This window comes from Mustelus asterias, chromosome 30, assembly GCF_964213995.1.
Source record: "Mustelus asterias chromosome 30, sMusAst1.hap1.1, whole genome shotgun sequence".
Taxonomy (NCBI): Eukaryota; Metazoa; Chordata; class Chondrichthyes; order Carcharhiniformes; family Triakidae; genus Mustelus; species Mustelus asterias.
Window position 1 is genome coordinate 1561824 of NC_135830.1, and position 19909 is coordinate 1581732.

Genomic DNA, 19909 nt, shown 5'->3' on the forward strand with positions numbered 1-19909 from the left:
GATTAATAACCCTGGTATATCAGAGGGGATGGTTTCTGGGAATACATCTCAAGATCTTAAATTCTGCCACAACCTATGGAGGAGAGATATGGATTAAATAAATAGTGCTTGATGTCTGGCATGCGTTTGAATGTAATCGATAGGGTAATGCGAAGGGGTTGAGACTTAAATCAATGAAAGACAATTACACTGCCAATTGTTGACTGGTTTTGCATTCTTGTAGAATGCAATGACAACTATGCCAGCACAATACAAATTTAAGTTCAGCAATCCACAATTTAATATTAGTGCTTGCTTCCATTCATTTTTTCTTTACTTGTCCCGATAAGCTGCGGTCGGCTGAGTGACAATTGCAGTCTGGCTACTGATTGGCGCTCACAAAATTTTTAGAATAATTTTATTAGCAGTGTTTATTTTTCAAAATGCAACCCGCTTTGGTACAGCTGGAAGAAAATTGCTCTTGGTATTTGAATGGCTGAAGACAGCTGTCTTAAATTCAACAGGAATTCAATGTTTTTTTTCTGTCCTCCTGAATATTAGCAAGAAGGAAATTCAAAATCATGCCCCTATTCTCTGATTATAATTTTCCTTTAATGGTTTCACATTTACTGATATTGTTTAATCTCCAGGATATTTCCTTAGTTTGTGGAATAAATATGTCACAGAGATGCGAAAGAGAAACACAGTTTATTTTAAAATTCTCAACTAAATGAGGATCTGTGAACAGTTCAGTCTCATCGTTGTAACGCCAAATATCTCCCAACCAGTAAAGCACAATGTGAAATGATATAACAATATTCAAACTGATCAACTGAATGTCATCAACGCCCTGATTCAGCAAGGAATGGTTCAAAACGAAGCAGCACATTTAAATAAACATTAAACCTCAAATTGAGTGATATGGACCTGAATAAAAAGATGTTAAATGTAAAATATAATCGGCTTCACGGGCCAAATATACTTACTGTTTGTATCCTTTCATTTCCAATTAAGCAAGCAGGACCAAATTGGGATAAGAAATACATTCGTCAATCACAACCACAGGTAATGTCATAGCGTTTTAGGTGCAATGGAGACTTTTAAAAAATACTTAGCCTCCATTGTGGTTGTTCAAAGATGTGCAGGTTAGGTGGATTGGCCATGCTCAATTTCCCCTTAGTGCTAGAGGATTAGCAGGATAAATCCGTGGCGATACGGGGATAGGATTTGGGTGGAAATGTTATCGGTGACCCTTGATGGGCCGAATGGCCTCCTTCTGCACTGTCGGGATTCTATGATCCTCTTCTCTGATTCTAGCACAGCGGAATGTGGCGTTGATTGTGTGCACAGCTGAATCTACCAAAATATGCTGTGAAACATCATCAGGTAATCAGATATCAGGATGTTGGTTGAAGGATAAATATTGGTGGTGGAGCCAGGAGATATTTCTCTTGAAGTTTGAAGTCACTCAATGGCATATTTCACGTTCATCTAAAAGGAAGCATCTGAGCACATGCGGAGAATGTAAATACTCGCATTGTTCAATTATTTTTTTCAAAATAATCTGCTTTGGAGTGTCGGTTTCTAATTCAAAAGCGCAAATCGACAACTAAACACAGGGGAACACAGATCACTAACGGTTACATTTTTTTTCAATTAAGTCAGACAGGAAAAGGGAGGAGGAGTTAGACTGCTCGGGAGGAGACGGTGACTCCCAGTCTCCAGCTCTCTCTGTCGCATTGAGCTCCAGCCAGTATAAATAGCAGATCTGTTCAGTTCCAGGTTCACAATCAGGAGGCGTTGTTGCGCCATCGATTCACGTTCCCGAATCGGTTATACCCAGAGACTGAAGAATGGGATTACCGCTGTGCCTTTGCTTCTTACTGGCTTGCTTCACACGTGAGTATTCCTGACGGTGTACTGTTACAACAGAAATATATGTTTTAATGATATTGTGTTGTTATTTTAATTCAATCTTCTGATTGATATCTAATGAAGTTGTATTTTTCTTTCACTAACAGAAGTCCAATCATCCATCGTTTTGACCCAGCCAGCTTCTGTGACGAAAAAATCCGGAGAATCTCACAAACTGTCTTGTTCGGTGACCGGGTACACCCTGGACAACCACCACATGAGCTGGATAAAGCAAGTTTCTGGGAAAGGGCTGGAGTGGCTCCTTGCTTACAGAAACCCGTCCTATACCACTTATTATGCGCCTGGAGTCGAGGGTCGAATCATCCCATCAAAAGACTCTTCCACAACCTACATTGAGATCAAAAACCTGAGACCCGAAGATACCGCCCGGTACTACTGCGCAAGGGACACAGTGCTATACTTAGCTAAGTCCTCATACACAAAACACAGAGAGAGAAAGAGTTTGCAAAATCTGCAATCAGGAATGTAAACGAAAACCAAAATAACACAATCAAAGGTGCTGGAAGCAAACGTGCATTTATTTTTCAATGCACGTTGGAAGTGTTTTATTATGAATGTTGTCAATCTTTGTTATTAATGCCAAGATCATGTTAAATAGGCACAGACGGTTGAAACATACTTCGCTCCACATTTTCAATCTAATTATTGATATCACAAAAAAATCGTAGTGATACATTCCCAGAGGATTTAAAATCAGTTTTTGAGACAACTGTGAAAATGAAGTGCTGAATTATATATTTAACAGCAGTCCAAAGTATTTGACATGTGTTGCCACACTGTGCTACATATGCTTGGCACAGCAGTTACTGTCCACACAAAATCCTCCTCAGGCGTTCGTGATTTCATTTGGGATAATACATTTTTCTTTACAATGTAATTATATTAAATGAAGCCATTTTTGTACCGAGAACAGGCAAATAGACATATTTTACGACGTGATGATAATTTAATTATTAGATCATCACTTGTTGATTATAATGCACGGCCACGACTTACTCTGTGAAATATAATAAATCAGAATCATTTATCAGGTTAAAAACATATATTAATAATATTATTCTGTTAAGGATAATCATGACATAATTTTACCTCTCACTTAATGATATTTAAACTAATGATGAATTTCTCCCGTTATTTACAGATGCAGTTAATGTATGACTCAAAGCAGCGAATCTAACACTGTGACAATTTGGACTACTGGGGAAAAGGCACCATGGTGACCGTGACTTCAGGTAAGAAACATTCCCTCATTCTGTGCTGTTGGAGTTGTAACTAGGTTTCTTGAATTAGTGGATTCTGTCTTTGCAATGTTTCAATTGATTATGTTGCAAGTGGATTATATTGTTTCCCACAAAAAACTGTGGGGTGGTTTAGGACCTGTTTGAACGGTTTCGTTTCTTAGCTGTGAATGAGGCTTTTTGCCTGGTTTATTTTAAATGCCAGAAAACTTAAATAATTTTTTGCGTTTATGCCATTTTGAATATTTGTGATACCTGATTGCTGCAATGTCTCTGAATGGAAACATTATTTTTAATAATTTTCGAAATGCGATTTTATGCAGATAAGTGAATGCTTTCAGGATCAAAATAATAAAATTGCTCCTCTGTGTTTTACAAAAAATTGGTAATTTTGCACTTGTGCTAATATTAAAATATGTTAATATGCTATCATGAACGTTCATCTTCAGTTGGTTATATGCCAGAAATAAGAAAAACACAATTAAAATATTTCCTGCCTGGATAGAATTTATATGAATTCAGCTTAAATAATAGTGAATAGTAGTATGACCCAATGTTACCAAAAATGCACTGCAAAAAAACATAACTGTCTTAATCATCGCCCATCCAAACGCAACTCCTCTGCCAAAGTTTCTGTTTATTTTAAGTAATTCATTGACATGCAGCCATGTACTGAAGTTCATTTAGAATGTTCAATGTGCTTCTCCTGAAAGGACTTAGAGTTAACAGGCTATTTTATTGAGTTCCTTGTCTTTTTTTTGCATTTGGTGTTTACCGAGAGAGTATGCACTTGTGTTACCTCTAATACCTAAAGTTTGAGAAACTGTTTCCTGATTTGAATGAAGATTGAGAGTGATACTTATATCAATTATAATTATAATTCAACAATATTCGTCAAGACTACTAGAATGAAAATGTATTTATTAGACGTTGTTTGTCTTTCACACTTATGCTGGGCACGCAGCAAAATGAACGTTAGCCAGATAATTGTGGAGGCTCAAGGTAATGTCAAATTGCTTTTAAAAAAATAAATCAAATTGACTAAATTCTTTGCAGTCTTCAGCTTCATAGGAATTTTTAGATTAATAGCTTTCCACCGTTCTCGTGTAGATGATCGAAAGTTATTAATTTATTATCAATTCATTGCCTCCTATAAATGGAAGGTTTTTTCTGCAATTTTACGTAACACATTCGTTGATGGATCTTCACTGTGCAGTAGAACAGTATTGTTCCTTGCCTTGTTGTTCAGACCAATATCAATAAAAAATATTGTAAACACATTGCAAAACGGATAGGCGTTGTTGGCAGAAAATAATAACTCATAAATTCCAGTTAAAATCAGAGAAAGTGCAAAAAGAATAACATTTCAGATGGACAGAAATTGCAGTTGAAGCTGGTTAGCTTAATTTTAAATGTAAGTTTTGTATTGAAGAAATGCAGACAATCTTCCAAAACTCTGTTACATGCCGGATAGAAATAAATAAAATGGGCAGCTCATAATTGAGAACAGTTTGATTCTCAGTGAACTCGCTGTTCTTATTCGTTCTGATTTAATGTCTCAGATAGTGGAGTTGAATTGCTGCCGCTAAGGTTTATACTGATTATTGTGGATGTTAACTTTACAAAGCAGTATTATATATTTCAAGCTTATTTACTTGTATCATGGAGACTACTGGATTGAAAAAAGCTTGTACGCTTTATAATTTATGCTGCGACCACAATCGGCCAAAGTTCTCTGAATCATTTCTGAATGATGTCTGAAGTTGAATTAACATTTATCTTCCAGAGTGTTGACGTCGTGCCCAGTTGGCTTTACAATCCCTTGATAATTAATGAGATGTGTACTGTGATACTTGTTGAACAATTTTAAATTGCCCACTTCTAAGTTCATCATGTCAAATAGACTTTTAGAACAGGGAACCTTATGTCGAATCAACCTGGTCAGAAGCGTAAAGCAATTACAATTTACAATTGTGCAGAAAAAGTGCAGCACATTTTAAACAAATATTCATAATTTTATTTTAAATGAAGCAAAATAATATATCTGTCCACATTTGAATCGTATCCCTGTTTTGTTCAAGTTTCAAGTTAATTTAATTAAGGTTCTATCAATAACAAAACACAATTGAGAACGATGTAGACAATTATTAACTAATTTCTCGTAAAAGGGTTACATTTCACAGATATCGAAATGGGATTTAAAATCGGTACAACTTCAATTAAAATAAAAGATCACTCTCCAATCCTGGGGTGTGTTGAAAATGAAAGTTAACACTCGTGAATGGACGGAATTTAATAATGTTGAAATAAAGAAAACAATATATTCCTTAATCAGCTGCCCACAGGTCCATAAAATGTTTCTGCGCATTCAGTTAAATAATATTCCAGTTTTGTCTTGGCCGTTTCAATTATTGCATTTAATTCTGAACTTAATTTTAGGAAGCTGTCATGTGTAGGCATAAGCTTCGTGGGCCGAAGTGACTGCTCCTGTGCTGTGCTATCCTTTGATCATTGTTCTTTTATTATGTCGATGAGTAATAATAGTTTACACATTGCACATGGGGCGGCACGGTAGCACAGTGGTTAGCACTGCTGCTTCACAGCTCCAGGGACCTGGGTTCGATTCCCGGCTTGGGTCACTGTCTGTGTGGAGTTTGCACATTCTCCTCGTGTCTGCGCGGGTTTCCTCCGGGTGCTCCGGTTTCCTCCCACAGTCCAATGATGTGCAGGTTAGGTTGATTGGCCATGCTAAAATTGCCTCTTAGAGTCCTGGGATGCGTAGATTAGAGGGATTAGCGGGTAAAATACGTAGGGATATGGGGGTAAGGTCTGGGTAGGATTGTGGTCGGTGCAGACTCGATGGGCCGAATGGCCTCTTTCTGTACTGTAGGATTTCTATGATTTCTATCATTTCTATGACATTGTTCGTCTTCCTTAATTCTGCTGCTCACGCAGTACGGTAAACATGAGCCGTCAAAATGCGGAAGCACAAGGCTTTTACATAAAATTTACTCATCTGATTGCATTGTTCAGTTTAGAGAGGAATCTTAAATCAATTTATTATTCATAACTATAACGTTCGTGGTGGAAGATATAGGAGGGATGTACGAGGTAGATTCTTTACTCAGAGAGCGGTTGGGGTGTGGAATGGACTGTGATAGTGGAGTCGGACACTTTAGGAATTTTCAAGCGGTTATTGGATAGACACATGGAGCACACTAGAATGATAGGGAGTGGGATAGCTTGATCTTGGTTTCGGAAAAGGTTCGGCACAACATCGTGGGCCGAAGGGCCTGTACTGTGCTGTACTGTTCTAAGTTCTATTATTCTTGGCTCAGGCAGATGGTTGTTTCTGTTCAATATCGGAATCCTGCCTGGCTAATAATGCAGACATGGTTCAATGTACTACTCCTGTAATCTGCGTAATGCAGTCAAATGAAATTAATGCTGCTTACTGCAATTAGATTCACAATAATCAATGTAACTTTAAGAGAAGATAATTAATCTGCATTATCTGACAACTTAAAACTCAACAAAGAGAAAGAACAGCGATTTTAATTGTCAAATAGCTCTCTTTTATAACCTGTCTATTGTTTCTAATTGTATCCCAGGGCGTTGGCTGCTTTTCTTCAATTTTAAAAAAAAGTACATTTATAAGTAAACCGACTGTTTCAAATTGAATTTCTACTCCTCTCTAAAATTGTTGTAGAGATATAACTGTGACAGGAACTATTTTGTATGACTTATTATTGTTCTTTTTTTTTCTGTGGTGTGCTCACGGAGTGAGAATTAGTACATTCCCTGATTGGCAATTAAACTTTTATTTAATTCTCCATTATACTGGGTTGTTCATTACTACCCATTGTTTTCGGAAGCTTGTGTCTAATCAACGTACAAGTTTGACCTCGTTTGAAAAGCTGGCATGAAAACACCAGAATGTGAAATGTGAACATAAATTTTCGATGCAGAAAAAGGGCAGAAATAGAAATGATATGTTTGCTTTATCATTGTCGATATTTCTTGATTGTTAAATCTAAATTGAAGTTTTAGATAACAACACAGCCTCGAGGGAGTTGAAAGACATTTTCCATTGTTCTATCCGACCCTACAGTTCTTCACAGGACTGTGCAAAGGGAAATTTAAAATAATGTCTCTGTTCTGTATCTATCTTTGTACCGTCTGCTCTGACAATCTCAAGGAACATTAATCTGCAGCAAACCAATAGGGTATGAGTGCTTCGAAATATATATGCAATGATGAAGGCTTCATTTCCTCAGACGAAATAGCAGATCGCTAATAGTATGCGTATATCTATCGAAAAACCCAAGATTTTGATGATGATAGTTTAACATTTGCAACATCAGATACTTTTGAATCGGACGGGCCTAATGCACAGCTGACTTTCAGGGCATTTTCAGGAGCTGGAAACATGTCATAAAATGTTCGAAACAGGATTTATTTTGCACTTAAAATGGACAGTTTGGTGCCTTATTCACTACACAACACACACTGTGCTGGACATATGTCATGGTTGATTATAAATGCAGCTTATCTTAATTCCTAAAACGTACTATAAATGTCCCAAGAGTATCTATCTATCTATCTATCTATCTATCTATCTATCTATCTATCTATCTATCTATCTATCTATCTATCTATCTATCTATCTATCTATCTATCTATCTATCTATCTATCTATCTACCTACCTATCTGTCTGTCTGTCTGTCTGTCTGTCTGTCTGTCTGTCTGTCTGTCTATCTATCTATCTAACTGTCGATCTACCTACTAATTTTAGATAATTATGCTTCTGTATCAATAGCCTTATTTAGCTCCTTGTATGTATCTGTCTGCATAAATTGTAGTGCGTCCTTACATTCTTTGTATTGCTCTGTAGTTTGTTCCAGTCCACCGATAACTATTTCAGTCGCTCTAATGTTCCAACACGAACTTCGATCACTTCATTATTCTTTTCTACTTTTAGCTGCTGGTGTCCACTTCTACCAATTTAATTTACATTCTTTTCATCTATGCTCATGGACATATAACACACTACAATATCAAATGCTTCAAGAAGTAACCTGCCCGACGTTTCAACAAATGTTGCTATTTTGAATGAATGTGTGTGCCAAACTTGGAACGTTGAAAAAACATATGAATAATTAAATGGGCCATTTAAAATGTAAATGTCAATAATCTAATTTTGGCATTCGCATATGATTAGTATTATCTATTTGAGTGAGCAAGACATTGAATTGCCACAGATAATCAATCAGCAGAGCAGAGTAAGTTAAAGTCTCAATGCAGAAAACGTCCTGCCATTCAAAAAGATATTCTCTCCCGATTGGATCCAAAGTTTGATTCTTGACATTAGGCCGCGTAACAGTTTGCAATTGAAACCCACACACTATACTCTGCAGGCCATGTTTTAAAGAACACTCAAATAATTTCTTGCAAGTGTCAATAATTGATGTGCAATAAATAGAAGAATTTTGAATTGTGAAGCACAGGAATTCGGAATATTAATTTTGTCCACATAGGGGAATTTGTAGGTAAATGTGTCAGTTATCATAGAAAGAATCATAGAAACCCTACAGTGCAGAAGGAGGCCATTCGGCCCATCGAGTCTGCACCGACCACAATCCCACCCAGGCCCTACCCCCACATATTTTACCCGCTAATCCCACGAACCTACACATCCCAGGACTCTAAGGGGCAATTTTTTTAACCTGGCCAATCAACCTAACCCGCACATCTTGGACTGTGGGAGGAAACCGGAGCACCCGGAGGAAACCCACGCAGACACGAGGAGAATGTGCAAACTCCACACAGACAGTGACCCGAGCCGGGAATCGAACCCGGGACCCTGGAGCTGTGAAGCAGCAGTGCTAACCACTGTGCTACCGTGCCGCCCAGTTACAAAACAAGAAGCCAAAGGTTGAAAGGCGAAGGTTTGAATCAATATTTCATCACATTTGCTCTGTAGATCCTGGGATGCACAAGCAGTGAAAAATGCTGTGAATAAAATCCAATGAAGCTGCATACAGCGATTCTTGTGGCGAACAATGCACACCTGCAAGTGAACGGAATTGGTGGATGCACAATACAGTTTTTTATTGGCCAAATAACATTTTCACATGAAATGAAAACTCTGGCTCATACTTTCCAAACGTTCTATAATGCAATTTAAAGTTAAGGCTCGTAGTGGATTTGCTGGGGCGTGTTGCCTGATGATTAAAACATGCTGCAGGGCGTCATCCAAATATAACCCCTAAAAACAACAACTTGAGTTTTCTTTTCCAGCGCCTTCTACTGGTAGAATGGCTCAAGAAGATGCACAACAGGTTTATCAGAGTCATAGAGTAGAGTCATGGAGATATATGGCATGGACACAGGCCCTTGAGCCCAAATCGTCCATGCCGACCAGGGTTCCTAAACTGAAGTAGCCCCATTAGCCTGAGATTTCCCGATATCCCTCTAAACCCTTCCATCTATGTTCCTGCCAAAGTGCCTTTTAAATGTTGTAATTGTACCTGCCGCTATCACGGCCTCAAGCAGCACATTCCACATACACACCACCCTTTGTGTGAGAGAGTTATCCCTTCGGTACATTATAAATCTTTCCACTCTCATATTAAACCTATACCCTTTAGTTTTGGAGACCTTTACCCTGGGGTTAGGACCTTGGCTATTCACCTAATCTATGACCCTCATGATTTCATAAACCTCTATTAGGTCACCCCTCGTCCTCCAATATCTCGAGGGGATAATGTCCCAGCCTATCCTGCCTATTTTTATAATTAAGGTCTCAGAAGATGCGATCCTGGGATTATGTGATGGTCTGTTCCGGGCAGTTGTGATGGTACTTTCATTGGGATAGTGCACGAAAACCCAGCAGGAAGCTCTCAAATCCCAAACCGGCAGCTGTTGAGACATTAATACATTCTGGAATGGAAAGCTGGTCTTAATGATGGTGAAAAGAAAACCGTCACAATTGTCGCAAATTTCATCTGGTTCACTGTTCCGCTCTGAGAAATGAAATCTGACATCTTGACAATTTGGACCACATGTGACTACAGACCCAAATCAGAAGTGTAGTTGACCCGAAACTGTCTCTGAAATGGCGGCTTATTTAACTTGAATGCATAACAATACTGGCCTTGCCGGTGCCATCTACGTCCAGCAAACGAATACTATATAAACATAATTATTTCAATGTTTGTTTTATGGGACTTAAGACACCAGATGCTAAATGTTGCTACTTAACATTTTCCAAGCTGTTGCTGATGTAAAGAGAGTGATGGAGAAATAATTTCAGTAAGACATTTGTACAAATAATCTGGGAGAACCTATAGTTGAAAGGATATGGGAAAGCATTGACATTTTAATAAAAAGAGGGCCAAGGACTGGAGGGGGAGCACGGGAACATTTTCCGAATTTAACTGGCAACAGAATGGCCAGATGGATTGAATTTCTCTATTCAGAATTGTGCCTTCACTTGTGTAAAAGTTTGGTTTATTGTGAATGTGTGTACAGTCAGGCGTATCAACTCATAAATACCGATCATGATAAGAAATGTTTTGAATTAAATTTTGCCTATCTTAAAGCATCGACATTTTGCTGATTTCAGAGCACAAAGCAAAGTGGTAACTTGTTGACTTGACCTTCATCCCCAGGAAAACCATCTCCGCCCTCCCTCTACGCTCTCTTCTCCTCCTGTGAGCACACAGACGCTGCCGGCCCTGTGACCTTCAGCTGTTTGGCGATGGATTACTCCCCCGAAATCAATAGTGTTTCTTGGAAGAAAGATGAAGAGGTGATCACCACTGGAACGACGACTTACCCATCAGTGCTGAACAAGAATGGAACCCATACCCTGAGCAGCCAGTTAACCATCACTAAATCAGAGGTGGGAAGCAGCACCATCTACTGCGAGGTTCACCGCAATGGGACGGTCTGGAAGAAGGAAATTCCAGGTTCGTGTTGTGGGATGTAGAGGAGTGGGCGGGGGTGGGGGTGGGGGGCGTGGGGGGGGGGGGGAGTGGAGAATGTGGTCAGATGATTGGTTTTATTCAAATTGTGGATTACATGGATTAGAATGGACTGAGAGCATTATGTGTAGTTCAGATTCTGGCATCGTGCTTACAGTTGTGTGATTACTTCTATTCTAAACTGCAAACTTATTGTACTGTGTACAGTTCAGGTCTCCACATTGCACGAGGTGTATTGTGCATAGTCGTCATCTTTACATCGCACTTAATGCATTATAGGTCCTCCTATTCTTCACATTACACTTGGTGATGGTTGTACATTTCTGGCTTACATATCGCACCTAATGAACTGTGTGCAATTTTGGTCTGCACATCATGACATAGTGTACTGTCTACAATTCTGGTCTCCAGATCACACGTAGTGCACTGTGCACTGTTGTGATCACCACATCACTCGTATGATTGCAGTGAAGAGTGTTTCGTTCCTTATCACAACTACAACATGCTACTTGTTGTTCCATGTCAGGGGCATGATTCCGGGTATTTGAATACGAGTAAACCTACTTACACGGGCAGTGGTAAATCACAGTGAATAAGCTCGTGCTGTTTTCAGTACATCATAAAAGGCTGAAGTGTGGCCGAAAATGGCCTTCAGACTTGTGAAGTAGATTGCAAGATTAGACCAAATACAATATTTACTTATTTGAAAGAATGGCTTAACAATATGCAATCCTCAATTCAAAATCTTCTTTACATAAAGAGCGAGCTGAATGTGGAAATGTTTCAGGCGATGCTTTACATAAATCATGTTCAGTGAATACGAGTTGATCCGTAAGACAAAATGTAAAAAAAAGCTATTTTGATACAGTGAGATCAAATGATGCAGGAATCTACTCGTGTGAAAAATAAACTCCAGCATTTAACTATGCAGCTGAGTGGCCCTTTTTCAAGTAAATAGTTTTGCAGTTTTGCATGGTTTGGTTTGTAGCAAAATTAATTGTTATAAATGTGTATTTTCTTGTAGGGGATGAGGTTCATCATCCAACTATTCTCCTCACACTGACTCCCACTGAAGAAATTTTAAGCAGCAGATTTGCAACCATTGTTTGTTCAATCGTCGACTTTCGTCCAAATTCAATCAACTTGAAGTGGCTGAAGAATGGTCAAAACTTCAACTCGGGCACCGTTACATCTCCTGCCTTTGAAGTGAATGGGAACTTCTCAACGACGAGTCGACTGACTGTCCCTGCTGGAGAATGGTTCAGTAACACGGTCTATACGTGCCAGGTCACTCACAAAGACGCAACTCAAAGCCAGAACATTACCAAACCCAGGGGTAAGAGATACAAACCATGGAAATTTAAGACCACAGGGATTTCTGTCAGCCAAAAATGCGTGGGATTCCTCCGGGTGCTCCAGTTTCCTCCCGCAGTCCAAAGTTGTGTAGGTTAGGTATCCACTGGTTTCCAAAGATCTGTAGGTTAGGTGGATTAGCTATGGTAAATGTGCACTTTAACAGAAATTGAGCAGGGGTAGTATCTTGGTAAGATGCTCTTTTAGAGAGTTGGTGTCGACGTATTGGGCAGAGTAGCCACTTTCTGCACTCTGGGGATTCTAAGAAAATTATTAACTTTCCTAGAATTAGACCCATTTGGCAATCGTGTAGTACATGTCTGCTTTAACAGTCAGATATAACTTTATTTTCAACGGTGTATTCACCAGCATCAAATTACCCCAAAATATTTAAAAGCCAAACAATGTATTTGACATGGGTAAGATGCCTTTTCGGAGAATCGATGGGCCGAATGGTCTCCTTTTGCATTGTATGGATTCTCAGGTTCTGATTGGCTTTGGGAAATAACATAACATTATGTGTTCCCTTCGACGTGGTCCCTTGGGAAATTATACTTCACACTGACAAAGCAGACTTTCTCCAGTCTTAACATTTCAGATTTAAGTCGTCATCTCTCACAATACAGAACTCGCCCATTACCGTATTTCTGGTATCAGTTCACACTTTTGCTAAGAAATCCAGAGTGGGAATTTAACCCACATTCTTTCCGAATTAGAATTCATCAGTATCCAGGATTCCATTTTCTCAAAACATAACGTGAACTTTTTGGTCAAATGTTAGTGAACCCGTTAGGAATCGAATGTTTCAGTTTTATCCTAATTTGAATGACCACATTGAGAATGGTTTGTGTCTCCAAACCTTCACGGGACACAACTCCAATTGTAACTGCCTCTGCATTCATTTTGAACAAAGCGATGGCAAAGTTGAATAGATTAGATTTATTTGACTTAAAAAGAGTAAAGGCTGATCTTATGATGGCAGCTAACGTGATATTGGCAACAATATTCTTCACACTATGAAAACTCGCAACTTTAACTCCTCCCATGAATCGCTCTTCATTAAAGAAAATAGACCGCTAAACGTTTTGGATAACAACATCGCTCATTGAACTGTTGCCTATCTGCAGAAATCATTCCATGAGTCTTCGATTAAGTGGCATCAGGATAATGCAATAACACAATTTTATCAGTATATATTCAAAAGGTTGCAAAGGGCATTTGATTTTTTTTTCATTGCCGCTGACTTTGGGTGAAATACGTAGGGAATGTTATTGAGTCTCCCAGAATTGTTGAAAGTATCTGTGCTTCAAATACTGCTGGCATTAATCAAGTGGGCGATGGTAAATGTCACAAATAGACTTTCACCGTGTGAGAGCGAAAGTTGAGTACCAGTTTTTTTATCATTGTGAAAATGAATATCTGATTGACTTCCATTTCTACTTTCTAGGTGATCCCGGGTGTACCGATCCTGTAATTACTCTACTGCCACCGCCAATAGAACAGGTCTTATTGGAGGCTACAGTGACGTTAACCTGCATCGTGACTAATGCCCCTTATGGAGTCAACTTGTCATGGACGCAGGAACAGCAGACTTTGAAATCAGAGGTTGCCCTCCAACCTGGAGAGGCTCCTGACAGCGTGGTCAGCAAGTTGAATATTTCAACACAAGCCTGGCTGAGTGGCGCTGAATTCTACTGCGTGGTGAGCCATCAGGATCTTCCGACTCCTTCAAGAAATTCCATCCACAAGAAACAAGGTGAGCTGTGAGGTCGAAGTAATAAAAAGCCATTGTGCCTATTTTCACCGTAAGTGAAAGGATCAACTGTTGACATTATTTGAACATCCTGATTGGTAATTTCACAAAGTAAACCAGTGGGACAGTAAATGATGCACTTATGTGGAAATGCGTAGCGAAACGATTAGGCTAGGAAATGTAGAATAATATATTAGTGTTTGATGAAGTAAATAGGAGGAGCCTGGTGTGGAGCTTAAACACCAGAACAGAGCAGTTGATCCGAATGGCATTGACGTATGCTGCAAATTTGATGAAACTTTCTGGTCCAAAATCTATGAGCGGGATTTTCCGTCCGCGTTCGACCAATGGTCGGAAAATTCCGCCCGAGGTCAACGGACCTTTGCATGGACCGTATGTAGTTCCCGTGCTGGACGGTACGGGAGAATTCCGTCCATATTCTGAGAGCAAAGGATTGTATTCAAATCTGTTTCAAGCTGAATAACTGATCAAATTCCAAAGTGGAATACTGAAACCCTTAAAAGTTAACACTGAAAGCTTTCTCTCACATTTGACCACCAACTTCCTTGTCTCTGTAATTTACCATTTTAATAACATTCATTTTAAATTTTCTGCAGCTACAAATCCGCGGGAACCATCCGTGTCTGTCCTCCTGCCCTCGGCAGAAGAAGTCTTCGCTCACAAATTCATCTCCCTCACCTGTTTGGTGAGAGGTTTCTCCCCCCGAGAAATCTTCGTCAAGTGGACTGTCAATGACAAGCCGGTGAATGCCGGGAACTACACGAACAGCGAGGTGATGGCGGAGAACGGCAATAGCTCCTTCTTCATGTACAGCCTCTTATCCATTGCAGCGGAAGAGTGGGCCAGCGGCAAATCTTACTCCTGTGTAGTGGGACATGAAGCGATTCCCTTGAAGATCATCAACAGAACAGTTGATAAATCCAGTGGTAAACCAAGTTTTGTTAACATTTCTCTTGCACTCATGGATACGGTTAATTCATGTCAATGAAAAGGATTTGGGTAGACGTGTTATTTTAGGAAGCTTAATAAAAACATTCTTCCATTTGTGATTTAGATGGACAAATTCTGAATAAATTTGTTTTCCAATTTTGCTCATGTTATTCCTGATTAATTAAAGTCAGATATTTGCAGCTCTCAGGCCCAAGCCTGATACAACCAATGCTTCAAGTTCAGATACACCCTGGGGTAGGGTTGGAGACTGAGTAAAGAGAGGTCGTTACAAAATTTGCACATTGCTTAAGCAACATTCCTCTCACTGAGGTGAAATCTGACAATTTTCCATTCCAATAATTAAACAAAGCAGCATTTAGAACTCATTGTCCCAGATTCGCTGATTCTCCATCCTTTGAACACCGTGTCAGCTCCATGTTGCCACATCACTCTCACTGGGAGCGGAAGTGAGGGTCGAATTGTATCTCCGCTGGCCCAACAAATAGGGAATGAAGGATATTAGAAAACTGACTGAACCTCCACACTCACAGCAAGGGGAGGGGGAAACGCTCCTCCAGTTACCCGACAGGAAGAGGGGAAAGGACATATGTGAACACAGTGTACCTCAATTTCCCCAGTAAATCTCGAAGACATTGGTTCACCCAATGCTCCTATAATTCCCCAAACAAAGAAAACAGAAGTGAAATTATTAAACGATCAGAGGGAGGGAAAGGGAACCGTTACCTCACTACACTCGCACTCACCAAGTGAAGAATTTGGAACTGATCAGGCTGCCTATCGTGTGCAATGCACCCGAGGCAGTTTGGGGCTTCCTATACTCACATTTTAAACTTCAATTGTGGTAATGCTGCTACAAATAATAAATTGAAGCAACATATTGGGCTGGATTTTATAGCTTCACTCGTCCCAAAACTGTAAAATCCGGCCGAGGTCAACGGACGTTTCTGTGGTCCGCCCCTCGCCCACACCGATTCCCGTGGCGTGCGGGACACAAACACACACACACACACATACACACACACACACACAGACACACAGACAGACACACACTGACACAAGGTCACAAAAACACACAGGCATCACCACAGCCACAGACACTGACACAAGGTCACAAAATCACACTCACACATAATATAAAACACGCATATGCACAGACACAAGGTCCCAGACACATGCACAAAAGTATACACGTGGGAGCAAGGCCCCCGACAAACTGACACACACAACTGCACACAGAAACTGACAATAGGTCACACAATCACGCAAGCAGAAACATACATCTTTGTCTGGGTGGCACAGTGGTTAGCACTGCTGCCTCACAGCACAAGGGACTGGGTTCGATTCCTGGCTTGGGTCACTGTCTGTGTAGTGCCTGAACGGTAAAAAGTCTTACAACACCAGTTTAAAGTCCCAACAGATTTATTATGGGCGGCACGGTAGCACAGTGGTGAGCACTGCTGCTTCACAGCTCCAGGGACCTGGGTTCGATTCCCAGGTTGGGTCACTGTCTGTGTGGAGTTTGCACATTCTCCTCGTGTCTGCGTGGGTTTCCTCCGGGTGCTCTGGTTTCCTCCCACAGTCCAAAGATGTGCAGGTTAGGTTGATTGGCCATGCTAAAATTGCCCCTGAGAGTCCTGAGATGTGTAGGTTAGAGGGATTAGTGGGTAAAATATATGGGGATAGGGCCTGGATGGGATTGTGGTCGGTGTAGACTCGATGGGCCGAAGGGTCTCTTTCTGCACGGTAGAGTTTCTATCTATCATTCTATCGATACACATAAGCGCACACACACATGGTCACACTCTATAATACACAGAAACACACACACAAAGTCAACAATCACAGACACAAATACGCACACGCACTTCAGAGGCATACGCACACACGCGGGTACACAAACACGTGCGCGCGCGGGTACACACACGCACACACCACAACAGACACAGACAATGATACAGGGTCACACAATCACACATACATACAAAATAGTGCACACACTCAAAAAGGCACACATATAGACACACAAGGATTTTTCTTTCATTCATGGGACATGGGCGTCGCATACGTCAGTGCAAACGCCAAAACAAACTCACAAACACACCAGCGAATGTACACAGAAGCACAACTATACATACACTAACACAAGTCCACACAATCACGCACAAACATAAACAAACACGCAGATGCATGCACAGGCACACGCAAAGACACGCACAAAGGAACACACTCTCTCACACACCAATAGAAGGGCATAGACACACGCAAACAAATGTTTCGCACACACATAGACATATCTAGACAGACACTCACCCAAGGTCAGACAGTCAAACAGACACACAAATGATCGACACATACGTAGACACATACACGAACACAAGGCCAAACGCACATACACGTACACACAAGGTCACTTGTGCACACACATACTGACACAAGAGAACGCATAGACTTGCACACACAGAAGCACACACAGAGGCACAGTTCACATCCGCTCACACATAAACAGATGCGCATGCTCGCAGACAAGAACACACAGGCATACTGACGCAAGTTCACACACACCCTCTGAAATAAAGAATTTCGCACACACTCATGAACTGGTACAAGTTCATAAAATTTCAATGACAGAAAAGACACATACACTGACATAAACACACTACTACGCACAGACACTGACAAAAGGTCACAAACACACCGGAACATTTAAAGCCAATCACACAGACTGAGCCAAGGTAAAATCAAGCAGACATGCACAGACACATGTAGACCCACAAACAGACACATGCATTCAGTCACAAGGTCACATACACCCTTGCAAAATGTCACAAACACACACACAAACACGGGTGCACACACACACACACGCGCACGCACACAAACACACTCTCAGAAACACACAGGCACGGTCGGATAGAGGATCACAAAGAGGCACGCATACACACATAAAACACACCAAGACACAGGCACAAACATGCACACTGGCACAGGCTAAAATGCACAGGTACACATATTAATGCAAGGTATCGCTCTCTCTATCTCTCTCTCACACACACACGCACACACGCACGCATACGGACACTCATTGACAGATACATTAACACCAGTTCACAAACACACACAATCACGTACATAGATTCATGAACAAAAACTCACAGAAAGTCATCAGCAGAGATTTGCACGCAGACACACACTCATAATGGTAGGCGTTCACATATCCACATACGCGCACACACACAAAGACGTTCACAAAGCACAGTTACAAACACAATCACCGACAAAAGAACATACAAGACACAGACACACGCATAAACACTCATGTTTGTATACATGGATACATAAACAGAAATTGGCACATAGTAATAAATATCCATCGTCACATAAAGACAACAAGTGGCAAGTGTTAGTGAGGGATCACTTTGGCACCAGTGACCATAATTACATTAGTTTTAAGATAGCTATAAGAATGATAGGTCTGGCCCAAAAGTTAAAATTCTAAATTGGGGCAAGGCCATTTTTGATATTATTAGATAGGAACTTTCTAAGGTTGATTGGGAAATTCTGTTACAAGGCCAAGGGAACGCTGGTAAATGGGAGGCTTTCAAATTGTTTTAGCCAGGTTTCATGGTAAGCACAGTCCTTTTAGATTGAAGGACAAGACTGGTAGCAGTAGGAAACCCTGGATGACTCGCGATATTGAGACTATGGTCAAAAAGAAGAAGGAGGGAGATGACATGCATAGGCAGATGGGATCAAGTGGATCCCTTGAAGAGTAAGTCGGTTGTTGGAATAGAGTTAAGAGAGAAATCAGGAGGACAAAAAGGGGACATGAGATTGTTTGGAAGATAAGGCAAAGAAGAATCCGAAAAGCTTCTACAAATACATAAAGGTCAGAAGAGTAACTCAGGAGTGAGTACGAACTCTTAAGGGTCAAGAAGAGCAAATATGTGCGGATCCACAGGAGATAGGTGAGATCCTAAATGAATATTTCTCATCCGTATTTACTGTTGGGAAGACATGGATGTTAGGGAAGTTGGAGAAATAAATAGCGATGCCTCGAGGAGAGCAGATGTTCAAGAGAAGAAGGTGCTGGAAGTCTTAAAGCGCATCAAGGTAGATAAAACCCTGGGACCTGACTGAAATGTATCCAAGGACATTTGTGGGAGGCTAGGGAGGAAATTGCGTGTACCCGAGCAGAAATATTTGAATCATCGATAGCCACAGGTGAAGTGCCTGAAGATTGAAGGGTAGCAAATGTTGTGCCTTTTTTAAGAAGGGAACCACTGCAGGGAAAAGCAGTAGTTATCAGTAGCTGTCGTTATTGTCAGTTATTCAACATGTCACAATATCCATCATCATATTCTACAGCTATAGATTGAATGAAATTCAAGGAAAAGGGACTTCCACTGTGGAAACATTGCAGCTGTGTGATAGGGACAGAATGGGGAATGTAAAGGAAGAAGAGTTGTGGAGTTAGTAACATATAATGATTGCCGAGATTCAGTAACAGAATAAAATACCTGCATTGACAATAAAGGAAAAAGTACAAACAATCATCTTGAGGGACATACATCGGAATATGTAAAGAACACAAAAGGGCGTTCTGGATTGATAAACGACCTAACTATATTTCCTCGGTTATAAATCTGTAGATTCCACCGAATGCACCTGGATTGAAGACTATGATGATGAT

General features: G+C 40.4%; 1 gene segment (V, D, J or C); it reads left to right on the top strand.

The window, feature by feature from the left end:
* The first annotated feature begins 1767 nt into the window (after nt 1–1767).
* LOC144480871 (Ig heavy chain C region-like) lies at nt 1768–15358 on the top strand. The segment is given in 7 exon segments: nt 1768–1878; nt 2001–2305; nt 3056–3146; nt 10827–11126; nt 12166–12477; nt 13942–14250; nt 14865–15358. Coding segments are annotated over 5 exon segments (1332 nt in total).
* The last annotated feature ends 4551 nt before the right edge of the window (nt 15359–19909 follow it).